The sequence below is a fragment of the Mustelus asterias genome, chromosome 23 (genome assembly GCF_964213995.1).
Source record: "Mustelus asterias chromosome 23, sMusAst1.hap1.1, whole genome shotgun sequence".
Lineage (NCBI taxonomy): Eukaryota > Metazoa > Chordata > Chondrichthyes > Carcharhiniformes > Triakidae > Mustelus > Mustelus asterias.
In genome coordinates this window covers 24,737,866-24,758,838 of record NC_135823.1, presented here as the reverse complement: position 1 = coordinate 24,758,838, position 20,973 = coordinate 24,737,866, and the positions used below count along the sequence as shown (strand labels likewise).

General features: G+C 40.6%; 1 protein-coding gene across 3 annotated transcripts in view; it reads right to left on the bottom strand.

Annotated features, from left to right (window-relative positions):
- Positions 1-20,973, bottom strand: part of smurf1 (SMAD specific E3 ubiquitin protein ligase 1) — a 129,732-nt gene that overhangs the window by 50,428 nt on the left and 58,331 nt on the right. For 2 of the 3 annotated variants that reach the window (XM_078240138.1, XM_078240139.1), the window contains exons 2-3: positions 10,206-10,244; positions 2,222-2,330 (exon numbers count right to left, since the gene is read on the bottom strand). In XM_078240138.1, the coding sequence (XP_078096264.1) occupies positions 2,222-2,330; positions 10,206-10,244 (148 nt within the window). Of the gene's footprint in view, positions 1-2,221; positions 2,331-10,205; positions 10,245-20,973 lie in introns of those variants that run through there. The other variant, XM_078240140.1, reaches the window with a different exon arrangement.

Sequence of the window (20,973 nt, the reverse complement as noted above, 5' to 3'; positions counted from 1 at the left end):
TTTGTTTTGGAAGGAAGAATAAGAATTAGGTCACATAATGTTAAAGAGGGGGTATGTGTGCAAGTGTTTGAAAGCGGCAGGCTAAATTGAAAAGGCTTTAAAAAACATATGCATATACTACAAAAGCAAATAAGTCACATACTTTTATAAAACACTGGATAGCTACAGTACTGTGGGTTAATTCTGGGAATCACACTTTAGGAAGGATGTTAAATCCTTGAAGGTGCAGTGTAAATTTACCAGAATGGTACCAAAGATGAAAGGCTTGAGTAATGTGGAGGAACTAGGGAAACTGACATTGTTCTCATTAAGGCAGAGACAGTCAAAATTATGAATTATGAGATTATGAATAATAGAATAAAGAAGCAGAAACTGCTTCCAACAGCAGAATGGTCAGTAACCAGATTTAAGATAATGGGCAAAAAAGCCAGGGTGACACAATAAAAATTACACAGCTGGTTTCGAATGCACTGCCTAAAAGGTCAGTGGTAACAGATTCAATGGTAACTTTCTGAATGGAATTAAATAAGTAGGGATATGGTTATGATTGCAGGGCTATGGAAAATGAAAAGGGAATTGGAATCAATTGGATAGTTTTTTCAAACAGCTGATATGGGTATGATGACTGAATGGCCTCCTGTGCTATATTATTTGATGATTCTACAACACATAGGACAGTCTAGTTGCATATAAATATAAAAGCTTCAAATCACAAACAAGCTATATTCACAAAACACAAAGTGACTACTTTTGTGTGAAATTTACATTCACTAGCTGCACCATAACAAAACTTGAAACCATCATCAGCCATTTTAATGCAAATGACTGATACTGACAATTTCAAGTCGAGGTGAGATCATTTCCATCAACTGGTAGCAAACTTCAGGAGTGGTTCAACTTTTGGCCATTGTAAATGAAATAATGATGACAACTATCAATGATGAAGAAGTGCTAGGTGAACATGGAGACTGAACGTGATCTACATTTTGTCACTGAGTTCTTTGGAACAGCAATTTAATGATTATTGTATTAGTCAAAAATATTTTAGGATAATAAAGTGGATCATTCACTGATCCATGGCTAATTATTCTGCATTGATAATGCTAATAATCTTCAATGATGACATATGGTCTTAAAGCAACATACTTCCTTTTCTGCCAAGTTTCAGTTAGCAATATCTGAATTATCATAGTCAACAATCAGAAGTATGCAACAATCCAAAATTAACTTAATGTGCTTTGTTGTTATATCTGAATAAACCCCAAACATTTTCACAAATAGTTAGAATTGTGTATCCAGGAGTAGTTTGAGGCATTAAATTTCATCTAGTTTAGATTCAATACAAATTTAATTTGTCAATACTTTCAATTCAACTAACCAGAGCACAGCTTTTGTTAATTGGTTGAGAGAACATTAAAAAAAGGTATCAGTTAAACTCCAGAAAATCAATCTTTAGTGACTTCATGAAGGTGTGTGCATTGCATAATTCAGGTACTTTACACTTATCTGACTTACTTTTCTATTTCAAGACACTCCTTGAAACTAACCTCCACGGCCAAGCTTTTTGTCATTAGATCTAAAATCTCCTTGTGTGGCTCACTGTGATACTTTGTTTTGTAAAGCTCTGGTGTAGTGCCTTGGAGATTTCATTATTTTAATGGCACTATAAGCTGTTGTTGGTTTTGAGAAACTTTCTAATAGCACAAGGCAAAATAAATGTTAAGTGAGGAAGCATGAACTCATGACTTTTAACATTTATATGATGGAGGAGGATGGAACAGCAGGAGCAAAAGTCTAGTCTAATCTTTCTGAATCAGTAATTTTATTCCTACAAAGCAACCATATCCTATACTCTGAAAATACCCAATTAAAAATTGTAATAGAATGAAATCAGATAAAATGCGACCCCAAATTACGTCCAACTGCCAATTACAGCTACTCTCCATTGGTCCCTATTAAAATACAAGTGCAGCACTGTCACCATTACATTCTGTATTTGGAACTTTTTCACAAGTTTCATAATTTACCATTTTACGTACATGAAGACAACCCCTTCTGATTCAAACAGTTGGGGAAATTTTTAGATTTTTGTACTTTTAAATAACATTTGTGGTTTTAAAATAATTAAACAATTAAAAAGGTAATTTAAAGCATAATGAGCCCTAAGAATTACAAGACACTCCAACAATCAAATGGTAGCTGCAGATTCAACTGCACTCACAAGTCATAGTGTTGGTTCCATTTTGGATCAAGTGTGTTTTTCACAGTGTCTGTTGAGTGACACTGCCCAGAGCCATCTACAATAATTTTGGCAAAAGGGTCAGGTAATCCTGTGCAAGACAAAAAAAAAAGTATTATTTAAAACAGGTAAACTGCCAATAATCTCGCAACATTTCAAATCGTTGAAAACTTCATTCCTGACCCCCTTGTGTTTAAGGCGCAAATCTTCAAACCCTATACGTAACTACATCTCACAGGATCTTCCTTTATTGTCTACACATCATTGAGATGGCCGTCACTAAGTTATGTTCGTTACTTGAGTGTAAAGCCCAGAGTGATCAGAGAACAGAGTGCTTTAATAAAATGCTAAAGTCTGGAAGTTATTCTAGGTGGAATCTCAAGATAAATGTTTGAAATTTGACTGAGAACAAGAGAGCAAAGAGGGTCAGCTTGAAGAGGAGGAGCAGGAAAATATACATTTAGAAATGGGGGAAACAAATGAGCACCCAAGGAGGCTGCAAAGGTGATGCTGCGTGAACAACTGTGTGGTCCTCTGGATATACTGGCACTATAAACAAATGTTCTGCCTGATCATCACTAACTTTACCTTTGCTGCATTGCTGACAGCATTAACACTTTTCCCAACAATGAATCTGCACAGTACATTGACAAGCAGTAAAGTTCTCTACTTCTATTTATTACATAAGTGCTTCACTTTTTTGCTTTGCCACGCTTGATGCAGTATGGCAATTCTCGTGTAATGTTTTTCTCTAAGTGCTATTTCAGTGGGATGAGTGACTGTGATAATAGCCTGTTGCTCATGATTAGAGAACTCTCAAAACCTCTTTATACCTGGTCTCAAGACGATCCTTCAACTCTTGTCAGTCACCTGTCAATTTACAGCTGAAATAGGCAGATCTGGCATAACCTCGAAAGATAACCAAGTGTGTTGTGGATTTATTCCAGATGCTGGGTTTGCTTTGCAAATCACTCAACTGGATCTGTGTAGAAATATTGGACTTCACTGTCAAGCCCCACAGTAAGGTATTCTGAAGCTACTTTCTTAGCCTCTGCAACCTAGAACTGAACCCCCTGTAAATTTGAATCCAGGATCTCAATAGCCATGGTAACATTTTTAACAAATAAAACTACATGGGTTTTTAACAACTATCCCGTTGCAGGTAAAGTAGCCATTGTGGATTGCAAGCTTGCTATATTTTTGCACATGACATAATAGAACTGAACCAGGTATAAAGAGGTTCCGTGCCATAGCTATGACTTGAGAGTTGTCAACTTTCAGACATACCATGTAAGAATCTCAAGTATTTTCAAAGAGCTACACGAAGCTTATTTTATTGTAGAGGTCTCCTCAACATAGCCTCAGTCAGGTACAGATCGATGAGTCTTGCAGTACATAATATCTAATCCGAGCCTTTTCTTCATGTTATTACCCATTTACTATTACATCAACTTGCTCTTCCTGATTATCCTATGGTGTATATCTGAGCTGGTGTGTGTGTGGTCAGAAGTGCTTGACGATTACTTTGTGCTTGTCCCTGCGGCAGGCAAAGCATCTTGGGAAGCCCTATGTAAAGAGAAGAGAGTGGTTAGCGTGGTGCAATTTACAAATGGTCCTGCACATGGTAGCAAAGGCAAAACAGAGTGCCATGCTGCTCCTGGATGTGTCACTGAGTGAATGAATTTGTAAGTTAAATGAGTTTAGAAAAGGTTAGAGAATACATCTCTCACTGCCTGTCACAAAAACCACCAAGCTCTTCCTTGTCCACACTCTTAAGGGCCTCCATCATAATGATGTCCTGAGCTGCATTAATGGGTCAGATGCTGCAAACTGGCAGTGCCACCACCATTGTGCTGTCATTGTGTGCAAACTCCGCCTTTAAAAGCAGACAAAAAGCAAGCTTTCAGCATATGGTTCAGACTTGAGTGCCATGCCAGTGATCAGCCTTCATTCCACCTTGTGTGATTGGATGATTGGCGGTGGCATTTTAACTTATGGGCATAACCTGCAGAGTTGAGTGTGCCATTGGAAATTTTTTCATGCCAGCCCTATTCAGATTAAAAAATCTGATCAAATGGTTGAGCAGGTTTGAGGGACCCAATGGCCTACTTCTTGTTCATATGCGCATATCACAACTATGAAGGTTTTGGCATGCAAGATACAAGAGATTATATGCTTGTGCTTCCCATGGATATTGGGGGGTGCTGCACCATGTTGGGATTTGGCGCCTGTGTCATGCAAATTATGAACATAGATTCAAGTTAGTTGTCAACCTGTCGGCAAACTTATCTTGACACTTACGCCAGAGAATTTCTGCCACGTCTTGTTATGTATTGTGGTCAACTCACTTGTACGGCTCTACTCCAACATTCATGTGGAGAGTGCCCCATTTGAGCACACCAATGGCTTGCATTTTAAGAGATTTCTTTATGTCAGTTCCCATCTTGTGTATTTTGGTTCCAGCAACAACTTGGGAAGTTTCTTTTGTGGCCAATTGCATGGACACCACGATCTCAACAGCAAATTTTAGTGTTAAAGAGCTTTCGGTGAGCAATCATCTTTGGATTGCTTCATTTTGAAGTCCACCAATAGGTCTGTCTCACAGAGTGGCTTCAAAGGTTGGGCCAAATTTTCAGTTCTTCGCTAGCCTTCTTAATGTTGCCAAGAATTGCGATATATCTTCACCCCCTTCCTGGCTCCATCGATGGAATCTGAATCTCTCAGCAATTATTAGTGATTTAGGCAAAAAGTGAGTTTTGAGAAACTTGGTCAGTTCTTCGTAGGTTTTTCCACCAGGCTTCTCAGGATGGACATGACCATGTAGTAGTGTAAAGGTTTTACGACCTATTATGCTAAGCAACTATGTTCATCTGGTATCCAGTTTGCTGCAAGATAATAATGAAATTTCTCTTGGTAAGCATGCCACGTTTTCATCGAATGCTCCCATGGCGCTGCCTTTGCCCGCCATTGCATTTACTGGTTCGTAGGTTGTAGTAATAGTTTTAACTTCCTTCCCTCTTTTTTCTTTTCTCTCCCTTTTCAATTTGCATTCTTTCTTTTGTTGTTTAAGTTGGCTTTTTGTTTAAACTGTAGCTTTTTGAAAATATGCAATCACCAATCCAATCGGAACAAGAAGAGTTAAGCATTAATTCTTGTTTAGTTTCGTAAGTATAACTTCAGTAGCTTCCCTTTTCTTAAAAAAAATGCAGGTTATCTCCCTTTCCGAATGCGAGGATCTCGATGGTGTAGCCTGCCACATGTAAGAACTCACGGTTGGAAAGTGCGCCCCACGTTTATCAATAAGTAAACTATTCTTTTTTAAATAACCTACTCACTAATTCTAATAGTTTCCTCTATTTCTGGAAGGTTTTTTTGTTCTTTTTGTTGCATCTACTGGTTTACTTTGACTTCTTTTGCAGTCAATTCACTGGCTTATATTTTTTCTGATTTCCACCTCCAACTCTCCATTCTCTCCGGGGACAAGGTCAAGAGAAAAACTGAACATTAGGATCAATCCGGAGTACTTTCTTTTCAATTTAAAAAATTGCTACTCCTAGCTTTTGCTAATACCTGATTCCCACAGTCAGTTTTACCATTGATAGTGGTGTGGTCTTCTGGAAACTATTCCTTGACACCAAGTCTGAGTTGATGTCTTATAAAGAACAAAGAACAAAGAACAAAGAACAGTACAGCACAGGAAACAGGCCCTTCGGCCCTCCAAGCCTGTGCCGCTCCTTGGTCCAACTAGACCAATCGTTTGTTTCCCTCCATTCCCAGGCTGCTCATGTGACTATCTAGGTAAGTCTTAAACGATGTCAGCGTGCCTGCCTCCACCACCCTACTTGGCAGCGCATTCCAGGCCCCCACCACCCTCTGTGTAAAAAACATCCCTCTAATATCTGAGTTATACTTCGCCCCTCTCACCTTGAGCCCATGACCCCTCGTGAACGTCACTTCTGATCTGGGAAAAAGCTTCCCACCGTTCACCCTATCTATCCCCTTCATAATCTTGTACACCTCTATTAGATCTCCCCTCATTCTCCGTCTTTCCAGGGAGAACAACCCCAGTTTACCCAATCTCTCCTCATAGCTAAGACCCTCCATACCAGGCAACATCCTGGTAAACCTTCTCTGCACTCTCTCTAACGCCTCCACGTCCTTCTGGTAGTGCGGTGACCAGAACTGGACACAGTACTCCAAATGTGGCCTAACCAGCGTTCTATACAGCTGCATCATCAGACTCCAGCTTTTATACTCTATACCCCGTCCTATAAAGGCAAGCATACCATATGCCTTCTTCACCACCTTCTCCACCTGTGTTGCCACCTTCAAGGATTTGTGGACTTGCACACCTAGGTCCCTCTGTGTTTCTATACTCCTGATGACTCTGCCATTTATTGTATAACTCCTCCCTACATTATTTCTTCCAAAATGCATCACTTCGCATTTATCCGGCTTAAACTCCATCTGCCACCTCTCCGCCCAATTTTCCAGCCTATTTATATCCTGCTGTATTGCCCGACAATGCTCTTCGCTATCCGCAAGTCCAGCCATCTTCGTGTCATCCACAAATTTACTGATTACACCAGTTACACCTTCTTCCAAATCATTTATATATATCACAAATAGCAGAGGTCCCAGTACAGAGCCCTGCGGAACACCACTGGTCACAGACCTCCAGCCGGAAAAAGACCCTTCGACCACTACCCTCTGTCTCCTATGGCCAAGTCAGTTCTCCACCCATCTAGCCACTTCTCCTTGTATCCCATGAGCCTTAACCTTCTTAACCAACCTGCCATGTGGGACTTTGTCAAATGCCTTACTGAAATCCATATAGACGACATCCACGGCCCTTCCTTCATCAACCGTTTTTGTCACTTCCTCAAAAAACTCCACCAAATTTGTAAGGCACGACCTCCCTCTTACAAAACTATGCTGTCTGTCACTAATGAGATTGTTCCGTTCTAAATGCACATACATCCTGTCTCCAAGAATCCTCTCCAACAACTTCCCTACCACGGACGTCAAGCTCACCGGCCTATAATTTCCTGGGTTATCCCTGCTACCCTTCTTAAACAACGGGACCACATTCGCTATCCTCCAATCCTCAGGGACCTCACCCGTGTCCAAAGAAGCGACAAAGATTTCCGTCAGAGGCCCAGCAATTTCATCTCTCGTCTCCCTGAGCAGTCGAAGATAGATGACATCAGGCCCTGGGGCTTTGTCAGTTTTAATGTTCCCTAAAAAACCTAACACTTCCTCTCTTGTAATGGAGATTTTCTCTAACGGGTCAACACCTCCCTCCGAGACACTCCCGGTTAACACGCCCCTCTCCTTCGTGAATACCGATGCAAAGTATTCATTTAGGATCTCCCCTATTCCCTTGGGTTCTAAGCATAATTCCCCTCCTTTGTCCCTGAGAGGTCCGATTTTCTCCCTGACAACTCTTTTGTTCCTAACGTATGAATAGAATGCCTTAGGATTCTCCTTAATCCTGCCTGCCAAGAACATCTCGTGACCTCTTTTTGCCCTTCTAACTCCCCGTTTGAGTTCTTTCCCACTCTCTCTGTATTCCTCCAGAGCTCCATCTGTTTTCTGTTGCCTGGACTTAACGTACGCCTCCCTTTTCATTTTAATCAGATCCTCAATTTCCCTGGTTATCCACGGCTCTCGAATCCTACCTTTCCTATCTTTCCTTTTTACAGGCACATGCCTATCCTGCAGCCTTATCAATAGTTCCTTAAAAGACTCCCACATGCCAGACGCGGACTTACCCTCGAACATCCTCTCCCAATCAACATCCACCAATTCCTGCCTAATCCGGCTATAGTTAGCCTTCCCCAATTTAGCACCCTGCCCGTAGGACAGCACTCATCCTTGTCCATTACTATCCTAAAGTTAACAAAGTTGTGGTCACTATTTGCCACATGTTCCCCTACCGAAACTTTGACGACCTGACCGGGCTCATTTCCCAGAACTAGGTCCAGTATAGCCCCCTCTCTAGTCGGGCTATCTACATACTGTTCCAAAGAACCTTCCAGTACGCATTTTATAAATTCCTCCCCGTCCGGACCCCCAGCTCTAAGCACTTTCCAGTCTGTGCCAGGGAAATTAAAGTCCCCCACTACAACAACCCTATTTTTTCTGCACCTATCCAGAATCTCCTGACATATCCTTTCCTCCACTTCCCGTGGGCTGTTGGGTGGTCTGTAGTACACCCCCAGCATAGTGACTGCACCCTTCCTGTTTCTGAATTCCACCCACAGCGACTCAGTACATGACCCCTCTAAGTTGTCTACCCTCTGCACCGCGGTAATATGCTCCTTAACTAATATCGCTACTCCCCCACCTTTTTTAGCCCCTCCTCTGTCTCGCCTAAAACATTTATACCCCGGAATATTCAGCTGCCAGTCCTGTCCTTCTTTTAACCAAGTTTCTGTCACCGCAACCACATCCAAATTCCGCATAAGCATTAAGGCCCTAAGTTCGTCTGTTTTACCCGTTACGCTCCTCGCATTGAAGCAGATGCACTCCAGACCTCCAGGCCCACTCAGGTCATCCTCCTCCAGAGTGCTCCTCTTCTTAGCTAGCCTTGCCCTGGCCCCCAGCTCAACCCCAGCCTCAGTATTTACTGACCTACTGTTTTGTTCCCCACCCCCCCCCCCCTGTCACACTAGTTTAAATCCTGCCGAAACACTCGAGCAAAACTCCCAGCCAGGATATTTGCTCCCTTCCAGTTAAGGTGTAACCCATCCTTTCTGTACAGTTGCCATCCTGACTTGAAGATTTCCCAGTTATCTATGAATTTAAAACCCTCCCTCTTGCACCAGTCCTTTAGCCATGCGTTCAACTGTAGAATCTCCCTGTTCCGAACCTCACTTGCACTAGACACCGGGAGCAGTCCAGAGATTGCTACCCTGGAGGCCTTACTTTTCAGCCTAGCACCCAACTCCCTGAATTTCTTTCCTATGACCCCCCTGCTCTTCCTACCTACATCATTTTCACCAATGTGTATAATCACATCCGTTTGACTACCTTCCTTTTTAAATATGCTTCCTACCCTCTCGGAGACAACCAGTACCCCGGCACCAGGGAGGCAGACTACCATCCTGGATTCTCATTCACTCCCACAGAACCGCCTGTCCGTGCCTCTAACCATTGCGTCCCCCACAACTATCGCTCTCCTAAACCCCTTCTTTCCCTTCCGGACCCCTGAGACTGTCTCCGTGGAGGCGATCTGGTCCTCGTGGCTTACCCCTGGAGGGTCATCCCCCTCCCCTTATTGTGACTATTTTGTTGAAAAATGCTTCTTGTCATCAGTTTTGCCTAAAATTGATCTTGGTCGACAATCTTGCTGGAAAACACACTTCGATGCCAGTTTTATCTTTTACTGTTTCATTTTAATGTGAACTTGTTGCCACACAGTATGTTACTTAACACAAGTTTTTTTAGATGTTGCTTGCCGCACAGTCCAGGATGGAAGAGAGGGGAAAAACCCGCCAATGTCTCTGATGACGGCACTACATGTGACATGACTAATTAAACAGAGATGCATTGGTTCACAATACATCACACATCTGCTCCCACAAACTATGGGAGTTGGGAGACAACACTGACTTTATCAGCCAATTCTTGCCAGGCATATTGCAAACTGGATTGCAAAAGGGGGAGCACCTCCAACTGAAATATTCCAACCCTCCTTTACCTTACCTCTTCTAACAAAGATGTGCTTCTGCACAAGACCTTCAGGAAAATCCCATCTTTGGAGCACCAGCTAACCTCAGTAAATGAATGGTTGCAAAGAGTAACAGCTGACAATATTGAATCCAGCAATGTTTGCTCACTGTTCCCTTTCTGCAATTATTGCTGGGTATGCAGCAATGTCGGACTCCAATTTGACATGTTTGAGAAACCAGTCCTTTACATTTCAGAAATAGAATCACAGAAACTGAAGTTTAATACTTACTGAAGAAATCCTTCTTAGCCAGGTTTTTTGCACACAACACTGGAAGACAAAAAAATGAGATTTAATGTAATTTTTTTCCTTCAAACTTCCTCCCCTTTTTCCAAAAATAACAACTCATTTTAAATTACAGAGTCACAAGCACTAAACCTTTCAGCTGCTTTCTGAAGTGATCATTCCTCAGGTGTATGACATTGACTGCCAAGAGATCTCATAAATAATAGTTGAAAAAAATCTATTTTCATGCATATAAAAGGCATTTCAACAATTTCTCAGTGCAATATGATCGAAACTTCTGCCACAGAAACTTGACTGAGATCTGGCTAGTATTGCAAGTCTGCACTCCACCACTTGGCGTCACTAAAAATCCAGATTTGCAGCAGTCAAATGTGTGGCCAAATTCCCCTCCAATTTGATTTTCAAGTTTGCTGACGATACCGTAGTGGGTCGGATCTCAAACAATGATGAGACAGAGTACAGGAATGAGATAGAGAATCTGGTAAACTGGTGCAGCGACAATAATCTCTCCCTCGATGTCAACAAAACGAAGGAGATTGTCATCGACTTCAGAAAGCATAAAGGAGAACATGCCCAGCTATATCAACGGGGTGAAGTAGAAAGGGTCGAGAGCTTCACGTTTTTAGATGTCCAGATCACCAACAACCTGTCCTGGCCTCCCATGCCGACACTATAGTTAAGAAAGCCCACCAACACCTCTACTTTCTCAGAAGACTAAGGGAATTTGGCATGTCAGCTACGACTCTCACCAACTTTTACAGATGCACCACAGAAAGCATTCTTTCTGGTTGTATCACAGCTTGGTATGGCTCCTGCTCTGCCCAAGACCGCAAGAAACTACAAACGGTCTGAATGTAGCCAAATCCATCATGCAAATCAGCCTCCCATCCATTGACTGTCTACACTTCCCGCTGCCTTGGCAAAGCAGCCAGCATAATTAAGGACCCCACACACCCCGGGCATTCTCTCTTCCACCTTCTTCTGTTGGGAAAAAGATACAAAAGTCTGAGGTCACGTATCAGCCGACTCAAGAACAGGTCTGTCTGTCTGTCAGACCTGCTGCTGTCAGACTTTGGAATGGACTTACCTTGCGTTAAGTTGATCTTTCTCTACACCCTAGCTATGACTGTAACATTACATTCTGCACTCTCTCATTTCCTTCTCTATGAACGGTATGTTTTGTCTGTATAGCACCCAAGAAACAATACTTTTCACTATGTTAATACAAGTGACAATAATGAATCAAATCAAAAAACAAAGAAAAAAGCAATAGGTCAGCTGGTTTGCAAAATTAAACAGCATATGCATTTATCCGAATAAGATACCTTAAAAGTTCAAAGCAGTTGGATGACTCATTGCTGAACAGTTCCTAAATTGTCTAAATTGAGTCATTACAAATGAAGTAATTTTGGTTTCTGGAAATATTTCCACACAACTTGCTATCTCAAGACTGCATTGCTTTCATTTTCATATTTATTCTTACTTCAAATATAATTGCGCAAGGAAATTAAAAAGCTGTATGAAACAGAATTAAATGGAATATATAGCCAGAAATAAGGTCATTCAACCCAACCAGTCTATGCCAGCATTTATGTTTCATTCAGTCCTCCTTTCACTTAAAACATAGCCATCTCTTCCATTCTCCTTCATTTACTCATTCAATTTTCCCTTAAATGTATATCTACACTACTTAGCTTCAAGCCCTGTCTGTGGTAGCGAGTTTTACTCCCCCACCACTCTCTGGGTAAATTTTTTCTCCTGAATTTCCACCTTGATTTTTTGGTGGCCATCTTTTATTGATAACCTTTAATTTTATGCGTCCCCACAAATGGAAACACGTTCTTCCTGCCTACTCTATCAAAACGTATCTATTAGATCGCCCCCTCAGTCTGGACTTTTCAAAAGAAAGGAGACACAACCTGTTCAGTTCCTGATAGAAATGCAAACTAGTACTTGATACCATCCATGTCAATTCTTTATATACCTGTTGCAATGTCTCTGTCCTTTTTATATTATGGCCACCAGAACTGCACAAAGCACTCCAAACATGGTCTCACCAAGATTTGAAATAAGTTTAGCATAACCTCTCTCCTGTTCAATTCTATTCCTCGAGAAATAAACCCAAGTGCTTGGTTTTCCTTTTTAGAAAAAAGTGGCCTCTTTAACCTTACTCATCTTATTTTTTTAGTTTTTGGTGTCATCTGCAAGTTCAGAAACTGTGTTTTTGATTCCAAAGTCTAAATAGTTGATATAAACTTGTGAATGCTGTTCCCTTTTACTGATCTTTATGGGATTTCACTCTAAATAATAACCCTTTACCCCTATGCTCTACTTTCTGTATTGAAGCCACTAGCTCTCAGTTCTGTTCCTTGGCCTTGACTTACCAGTCTATTAGGTGGCACCTTATCAAAGGTCTTTTGGAAATCTAGATAAATTACATCAACTACAGCACCTCTCTCGGCACTCTGTTACTTCCTCAAAAAATTCAATAAGGTTGGTCAAGCAAGACATTTCCTTTTGAAATCCATGCCTGGCTATTTATTAAATTTTCAGCCTCTAGCTGTTTTTCTATTTTCTCCTGTAGTAGAGATTTCATTATCTTTCTGACCACAGATGTTAAATTGGCAAGTCAAAAGCTTCCTGGATAAGTCCCTGCTCCCTTCTTAAAAATAGGTCTTCTGGCACTACACCTTTTAAATGTATGTAATAATGCCTCTGCTATCTCTTCCTAGATTCTTTAACAATGTGTGAACGTAATCTGTCCTGACCAGAGGTTAGGTTAAATTAATTTAATATTTCCCCTCTTTTTATTTTAATTATACATAAAATACAACTTTAAATAGAAATAGAAAGAACATTATGAAACTGGAATGGGGCATAACAGAATGAGGGACAGATGGTTGATAATTAGTGTTCTGAACAGTTGATGGATGTTATGCATAATGTTTATAAATGTAAGGATATCCTTTATATATTTTTGGAACATAACAAAGTCTACACATTTCTACTGCAAATATCTATTAAACATTGAAATAGTGTACTATTTTAGTACAAGATGTATAATCAATAGATGCTTAAAAGTATGATGAATTTGGAACAAGACATTCCTTTGGAACAGTAACTCCAATTATAAGAAAATAAAATGAAAGTGGAAAAACAAACCAGAATTCTAACAACAATCAAAATTTCTTTATCCTTTCAAGTCAGTTTTTCAGATAGATACAGGTGGTTTCACAAGCGATTTAACTGGATGAAAAGTATAACATTTGGGTGGCAAAAATCATGGGTCAAGGATGAGCTCAAGTTTGAGACGGGTTTGCTCAAAGCTCATTGTATGGAGTCTTCCTGGAGATTGCCTTTGGGATTTGTTTGAAAGCCTGGCTTGACAATTAAAACATGCAAATTGAAATTTTCAACAGAAATCAGCTTTCAAGCCACATACAAACAGTGATGGATTGAATCTGGGATATTGAGAGTGACATCCAGTGGTGTCCAGCATCACTCAGCCTGTCAAGTTCTGGCAAATTTCAGAAATTCACACCATAAACCTAACAAATTAGGCATGTAGGGCAACAGAAGTCATTTACCAGTCAAGAAAGCCAAATGGCTCCAAACAGAATGCAAGTTTTGTTAATCTCTTCTTAAGTGTGAATTGATTCAATAACAGCACTATTGCTGATGAGTCAGAAGGTTGTAGGTTATTGATTTTGAGCACATAAACTGCGTTGTTCAGAGAGTGCTGTATTGTCTGATAAGACATTGAACTTTGTTCAGCCAGATACGAAGGATCCTAATCTTATTCAAAGTAAAGCAAGGATGTTCTCTCATTATTATCTTTAATTTAATTATCATCTTTTAATTTATTTCATCACATCTCATGCTTTTTATGGGACCTCTGAATGCAAACTGGCTGCTGAATTTGCCTATAAAAGAAAAATTGCTGTGCTCAAAGTAATTAAGTGATTGTAAAGTGCTCCTGGGATAGCAGAGAACTTAAAAATATATAAACAAAAAATATTTTTTATAGAGTCACTACTCAGTAAATAGTTTCTCGTTATAATAAAAGTAATATAAACCTTGCATTATATTAAGAACCATTACTACTGAAACAGTCAAGTTTCGTGTTTCATAGTTGCGATAGTGTTCAGAAACTGACATGATACAATTACTGACAATCAGAAGGATGACTCCTCTTTTCAAAATGTTTGGTAAACACCCAGAAAAAGGTGATCAACAGCTTCTTTGAGTACAAGCAAAAGCAATTCAGATCTATTTCTAAACCCAAAGTGGTAATATTTTTTCATATAAAGTTAGCTTTCAAATGCAGCAGCTGCTACTGCAACAGATACTATTTAGCAAATAGGCAAAGTATAAGCAATCCTAAATATGCTCACCTTTGAGGGAACTCAAATACACGTAAAAGTTGATTTTAATATCATGAAACAGCACTTCACAAGTGTCAGTGGGCTAACCCGTAAACAACTCTTCACAATTACTGCTCTCACTTTGAGATTCAATATTTAAAAGCTCTCCAAAGTCATATACCATTTATTGATGTAATACAACTAGACAGAACATCCATGTCACTAAGCCTTGCACACAAAAGATTCTATTTTAATTTACTGAACAGCTGTGTGATATTTTTAAGTCCATGAAAATTGATAGCCTTAAAGATAGAATGGTTGGGTTGGAGATACAAATGAAGTCAATCTTAGTTGCTCCCAATGAGCATTCTCCAGTGCACTAGCTATACTGTATGATAAAATGTGTAAATCTGCATTTTGTGGAGATTATACGTCTTAGAATGACAAATGCAATTAGCAACTTTTCTGCAGGTTACATTCTCACTGCTGGAATTTCATCCCCCAATTATGTTTGGGACAAACTGCCATATATACTTGTAATAGCAAATTTTGTGTAAAGGTTGATCCCGACTTTTGCCGAAAAATCACAAGACTTTCAAATTATTATATGCCTACCGCCTCTTCCGCAGGTCAACTCTCCTGCTTGCTGCTTTCTCCCCAGAAACTTTGCTGTGAACAAGGACCCAGTAGAGAGTGAGAGGGAGGAAACGAGCATAAGGAGCAGTGAGCAGGAAAGTTGGGTAGGGAAGCAGCAAGTAGCAAAGAATCTCAGGTAGGAGAGGCTGCTCCAAAATGGTGCCAATCGGTCATGCTAGCTCAGGCAGCCCTGGCGTGAAACAATGCTAATACTGTGTAGAGAGTTAGGGCTCTTGGTGAATCTTAAACCTTGTGAATATTTTGTAGTTTTATCATTTAAAGTGGATTATGCGATTAAATGTGGTTTGCCCTCATCATAGTCAAGAAAATGCATGGATTTCAACCTCTCAAAAATATTAATCATGTATGAGTTGACCTCCTATCTTTTGCCTTAAGATTTGGGGCAGGATTTTCTGGCTCTCTCTATCAGCAGAATCTTCCGGTCCTGCCTAAGGTCACCCCACACAGCAGGTTCCACAGCGGCACAGCCAGCGAGCAACGCAAATGACCACTGACTTCAGTTGGGACCGGAAGATCCAGCCAAAAGCCACCTCCACTGCCAAAAAATAAAACCCAGCCTTGGTCTCAAAAATACTCTGGTCTACACTCACACTACACATTAAACGGCAAATGCGACCAAGGCAGATTCCCACAGAGTTCTCAGCAATCCACCCAAACATTGATAAATTCTGCGAGTCAACCAATCTCTCTCTCAAAGGATTCCAGACTTTATCCCTTAATATCTAGCCTTGGAATTCTCTCCAAAAGTCATTCCAATTCAGGCCTCAAGGATAGCTCACTTCACAGAATTTCAATCGCATCTCCTGAGACTCCATTCCAATTGATTCCAAAGTCCGCACTCCAGCACCAACTCACAAGCACATCATCAGCTCTTCAGCCTTGCCGGTTAGAACACTACTGGTCTAAAAGATTACCTTTGTCCCAACAGCCCACAGCACGGAATCACCAGCCTTCTGCTGCCTTCTCAGATCCTCAGAATTTCCACTGAACCCTCATTACTTGAAGTCTGCCATCCTCAGCACTGTTACTAGTTGGAGCCTCTTCCTTTGTGATCCTACTGGTGATCTCCTCCTCCTTCACTAGTTCTCTATCTCCCTCTTTCAGAGACCTCTCCCTGTCCTGTCCCAGGATGCTTTAGGTATGGTGCCCCACTCCTGGGTTTTTGCACATTTTACTCTTAACAGTTGCACTAGGCCCTTGTCCTCAGCCCAAGAATGTTGGGTTATGCATGCACAACTGGTTCCTGATCCACACTGAAACTCTTGGGGTTTGTGAGGACTCGTAGATCCCAGCCCCCAGCTCAATAAGGCAAATTTGATCTCATAACAAGTTTACATAATTAACATAACATTAAATGTTTACTGCTCTTGGCCTCGCCCTCCCAGAATGTGCCACTCTCAGCCTCACCCTTCCTAACCGTGCCATTCCCTGGCCATGTTGCTCCCAGCCTTGCCCTCCCACACTGCGCCATTCTCAATCTTATTCTTTCCTCCTCCATTCTAGGCCTCCTTTTCTCTCATTGCCCACTCTCAGCCTTGCCCGTCAAGTGGATGAAATATAAGTAGCGGAACATTTCAGAAATAATGATGATTCGGTTGGGTCGGATAGCTCAGTTGGCTGGACGACTGGTTTGTGATGCAGAGCAAAGCCAACAGTGCGGGTTCAATTCCTGTACCAGCTGGGGTTATTCATGAACACCTGCTTTCTCAACCTTGCCCGAGGTGTGGTGATCCTTGGGTTAAATCACCACCTATCACCTCTCCCCCTCAAAGAGGAGAGTAACCAATGGTCATCTGGGACTATGGTGACTTTACCTAATAATGATTATATCTTGAGGTTTAGATTAGCTATGGAAAAGGGCATGTGCAATTCAGAGTAAAAATCCCGAATTGAAGAAGAGTCAACTTCAGAGGGTTGAGAGGCAAGCAATCCTGTGTAAATTGGAATCAAAAACTGGTACGAAAACTAGAATCAAACAATGGAATTCCTTTAAAGAGGAGATGGACTGGGTACAGTTGAAGTGCATGCTCACAAGAGGGAAAGATAGGGAAACTAAAACAATAGCTCCCTGAAAGCGATGGAGTAAAATGAAGCAGAAAAAGACAGTTTATGACAAAATTTAGGTTCTTAAAACAAGTGAGAACTATATATAGGTTCAATATAGAAAATTCAGAGAGGAATGTGAAAAAGGAAATAAGAGACTCAAACGGACTGGCAGCTGATATAAAAGGGAATCCAAAGTCTTTTATGGCATTTTCAATGGTAAAAGCGTTGTAAGGCGAGTGAGGCACCAAAACGTGGAACTGTGTGTGGAAAGGAGGGCATGGCTGGGATACTTAATGAGCACTTTGTACCTGTTTTTACAAAGGAAAAGATGATACCAAAGTCCTGATACTAGATGAGCTAAAATTGATAATGCAGAGAAATTAAAAAAGCTTATTGGTTTTAAGTCACCAGAACTGAATAGGATACATCCACAATCTTCCAATCCTCTTTTGGTAGGGAGGTAGTTCCACAGAGCAGGAGAATTGTAAATGTTTCACCCTTACTCAAAAAAGTTTCTAAAAAGCTAGCAACTACAGGCCAGTCATTTTACGCTCACTGTTGGGAAAGATTTAAGGAACAATAATCCAGGTCAAAATAAACAGCCACTTGGATAAATGTGGACAATTAAGGAAAGCCAGCACAAACTTAAGGGCAAATCATGTTGGACTAACTTAATTATTTTTGGTGAGGTAACAGAGAGGATTAATGAGGACAAGGTGGCTGATGAGGCACACATGGATATCCAAAGGGTGTCTGATAAATTGCCAGGTAATAGGCTTGTTAGCAAAGTTGAAGCCCATCAAGAGATAGTGGCAACATTTACATGAGGTTCGCTGAAGGACAGGAAACAGTTTTGGTGAACAAATGTTCTTTCACAGTGGAGGAAGGTATACAATGAAGTTCCAGTGGAGTCGGTACTAGAACCACTTGGGTCTATAATGAGCTAGACTTGGATGTACAGAGCACAATTGTGAAACCTGCAGATTGGAAGTATGGTGAACTGTGAGGAGGTTAGTGATCAACTTCAAGAGTTTAGCATTGATGTCTCACAGCGCCAGGGTCCCAGGTTCAATTCCAGCCTCAGGTCACTGTCTGTGCGGAGTTTGCACATTCTCTCTGTGTTTGCGTGGGTTTCCTCTGGGTGCTCCAGTTTCCTCCCACATTTCAAAGATGTGCAGGTTCGGTTGATTGGCCATGCTACATTGACCCTCGTGTCAGGGGGATTAGCAGGGTAAATGTATGGGGTTGCGGGAATAGGGCCTGGGTGGGATTATGGTTGGTACAAACGCGATGGGCCAAATGGTCTCCTTTTGTACTGTAGGGATTCGATGATTCTAGGATGTAGACACTGGGCTGTGGAATGGGTGAACACATGGCAGATGTCATTTAATACAGAAGTGATACATTTTGGTAGGAAGGACAAAGAGTCAACATAAACTGAAAGGTGTCATTCTAAAGAAAGTTCTGAACAGAGAGATCTCAGGGTAAATGTTCACAAATTATTAAAGGTGGCAGGGCAATTTGAGACTGTGGTTAAAAAGACATATCAGATCCTGAGCTTTATAAACAGACAGAAACAGTGGTTCAACCTCAACTAGAGTGTAGTGTAGTGAGCACCAGAAGGAATTAGGACTTTCAGAACCGAAAGATTTCTTTTTTTAAAAATTCATTTTACGGGATGTGGGCATCGCTGGCTAGGCCAGCATTTATTGCCCATCCCTGGTTGCCCTTCAGAAGGTGGTGGTGAGCTGCCTTTTTGAAGATAGACATGCATTTTCAAAGACTTTGGAAGAGTAAAGGTGGTTGAAAATGCAGTGGTAGTTTGCAAGAACAAGAGTCAAGAGTAGATTTTTTTGAACAAGCATTGGTTTCGGAAAGGAGAGTAGGTTCACAAACAAAATGAATTTGGAAAGGGCGTGAAGGGAGGTTTGACTTGGGGATTGGGTGTGAAGGGAGGTTTGACTTGGGGATTGAGGGAAAATCGGAAAGTAACAGATAGTTGACCAGAATGGCTCAATCTTAGTGACAAATATGTCAATGACCTGCTTAGGCCTTGCACATGTTGGAGTTGAGGGTGATGATAGTAAAGGAGAGACTTAAGGAACTGGTTGGTAACAGATAAAAGAAGCCAGATTATTACTGCTCTCTCGGATGATTTTGGAGTCATCAACAGTTATGACAGTGGACAATTCAGCCCAATAGCGTTTGATGTGATCCAATTAGATCAGATGGCGGATGGTGAACCATTTGTGTGTCAGATGCACTAAAATCTGCATTGCTTGGGCTCGCAAAAGCAAAGATGGATCAGGATAGGAGACAGTAAAGGGTAATTCAAAGTTGTAAAATAATTAGGGCCGCCTTAAAAAAATCCTTTTAGCTTATATTACAGTAGAGAAAATTAAATCCTAACTGTGCTTGCAACAGACACATTCAAATGATTTCTCTATTGAATTTGAGGCACTAATACAATCAGAGAGGGCTTAAATATAGAGCTCCATGATAAATCAAGTTTAAGGTTCTAATAATTGTTCAGCTGGTATATTGAAAATTTTGAACTATTCTTTATGTTGACAAGTGACATATGATTGAAAATGGAATAATCGACTCATGAATCAAGGTTAGTCATTTTTAAATGTGTTATGGGTCAATTATAGAGTAGCGATATACTAATGGTAAGCCTTTCATAATACAGAAGCGAAATAACCAGACAGTGCAAACCAGAATTAGAGGGCTAGAGGTTACCTGGGATTGATTATGTAGACTCAAAAGTTGTGAAAGCAAAGGTCGAATAGTTCATCATTGTCATCGGAATTAAGATTGGAGTGCTGCTTTGTAATACCTCAAGCTATTAACAATGGTTTCAAACTTATCTACCTGGAGTATTTCCTGCAAATGTTGACTTACTTATGAAAAACAAATACCAAAATGAAACAGTGCTATCATTGCAGAAAATGTCCATCAGTACACATCAAAGGAAATAATTTGTCTCCACATTTACAGGAGACCCAGAAACATGAGGATGTCTGGGTGGAAAACAGTATGGTCCAAGGTCCCAGTTTTAAAATCTTTCCATTATATTCCATTAATTCTAGGTTTTAACTCTACATTTATTCTGGTTTTAGTCCTTTTTGTGCCGATAGTGAGAAATAGGGCAGACTCCAATTGCTGGTGCTCTGCGGCTCTGATGTCAGAAATGAGTAATTGCCTTTCCACAAGAAAATTCAAAAATAACTTCCAGCTGATTATATGTAGGATATTTCACACGGTGCATGAAGAATGCTTTCTGGAATATGTATGCATTGAAAACAACAAGAAAAACACCAACATTTTCTTGATAATTTTCATTCCCTCAACACATCAAAACCATGCCCAAGCGTGTATTACGCAATATCGCATTAGCTGCTATTTTATAGTGATATCATTCCATTCTGTAACTGCACAATTCAGCCAACGGGCTCTTGTAAAAGGAAAATATTTTTGAGTTTTATTCCCCATCCATTCTCCTACCCGCCATCCACTACCCTAGTTAATTAAAATGTCTAAAATAAGGGTTTAAACTAAATTCAATTTTAATACCTTACAGGAACATATTTCAATTTGTGCACCAAATTATCTTTGCATTTTTTAGTGTCCCCATTTACTTGAAAAGCTCAGTTTCACCCTAAAGTGAAGCATCTAAAAAGAGG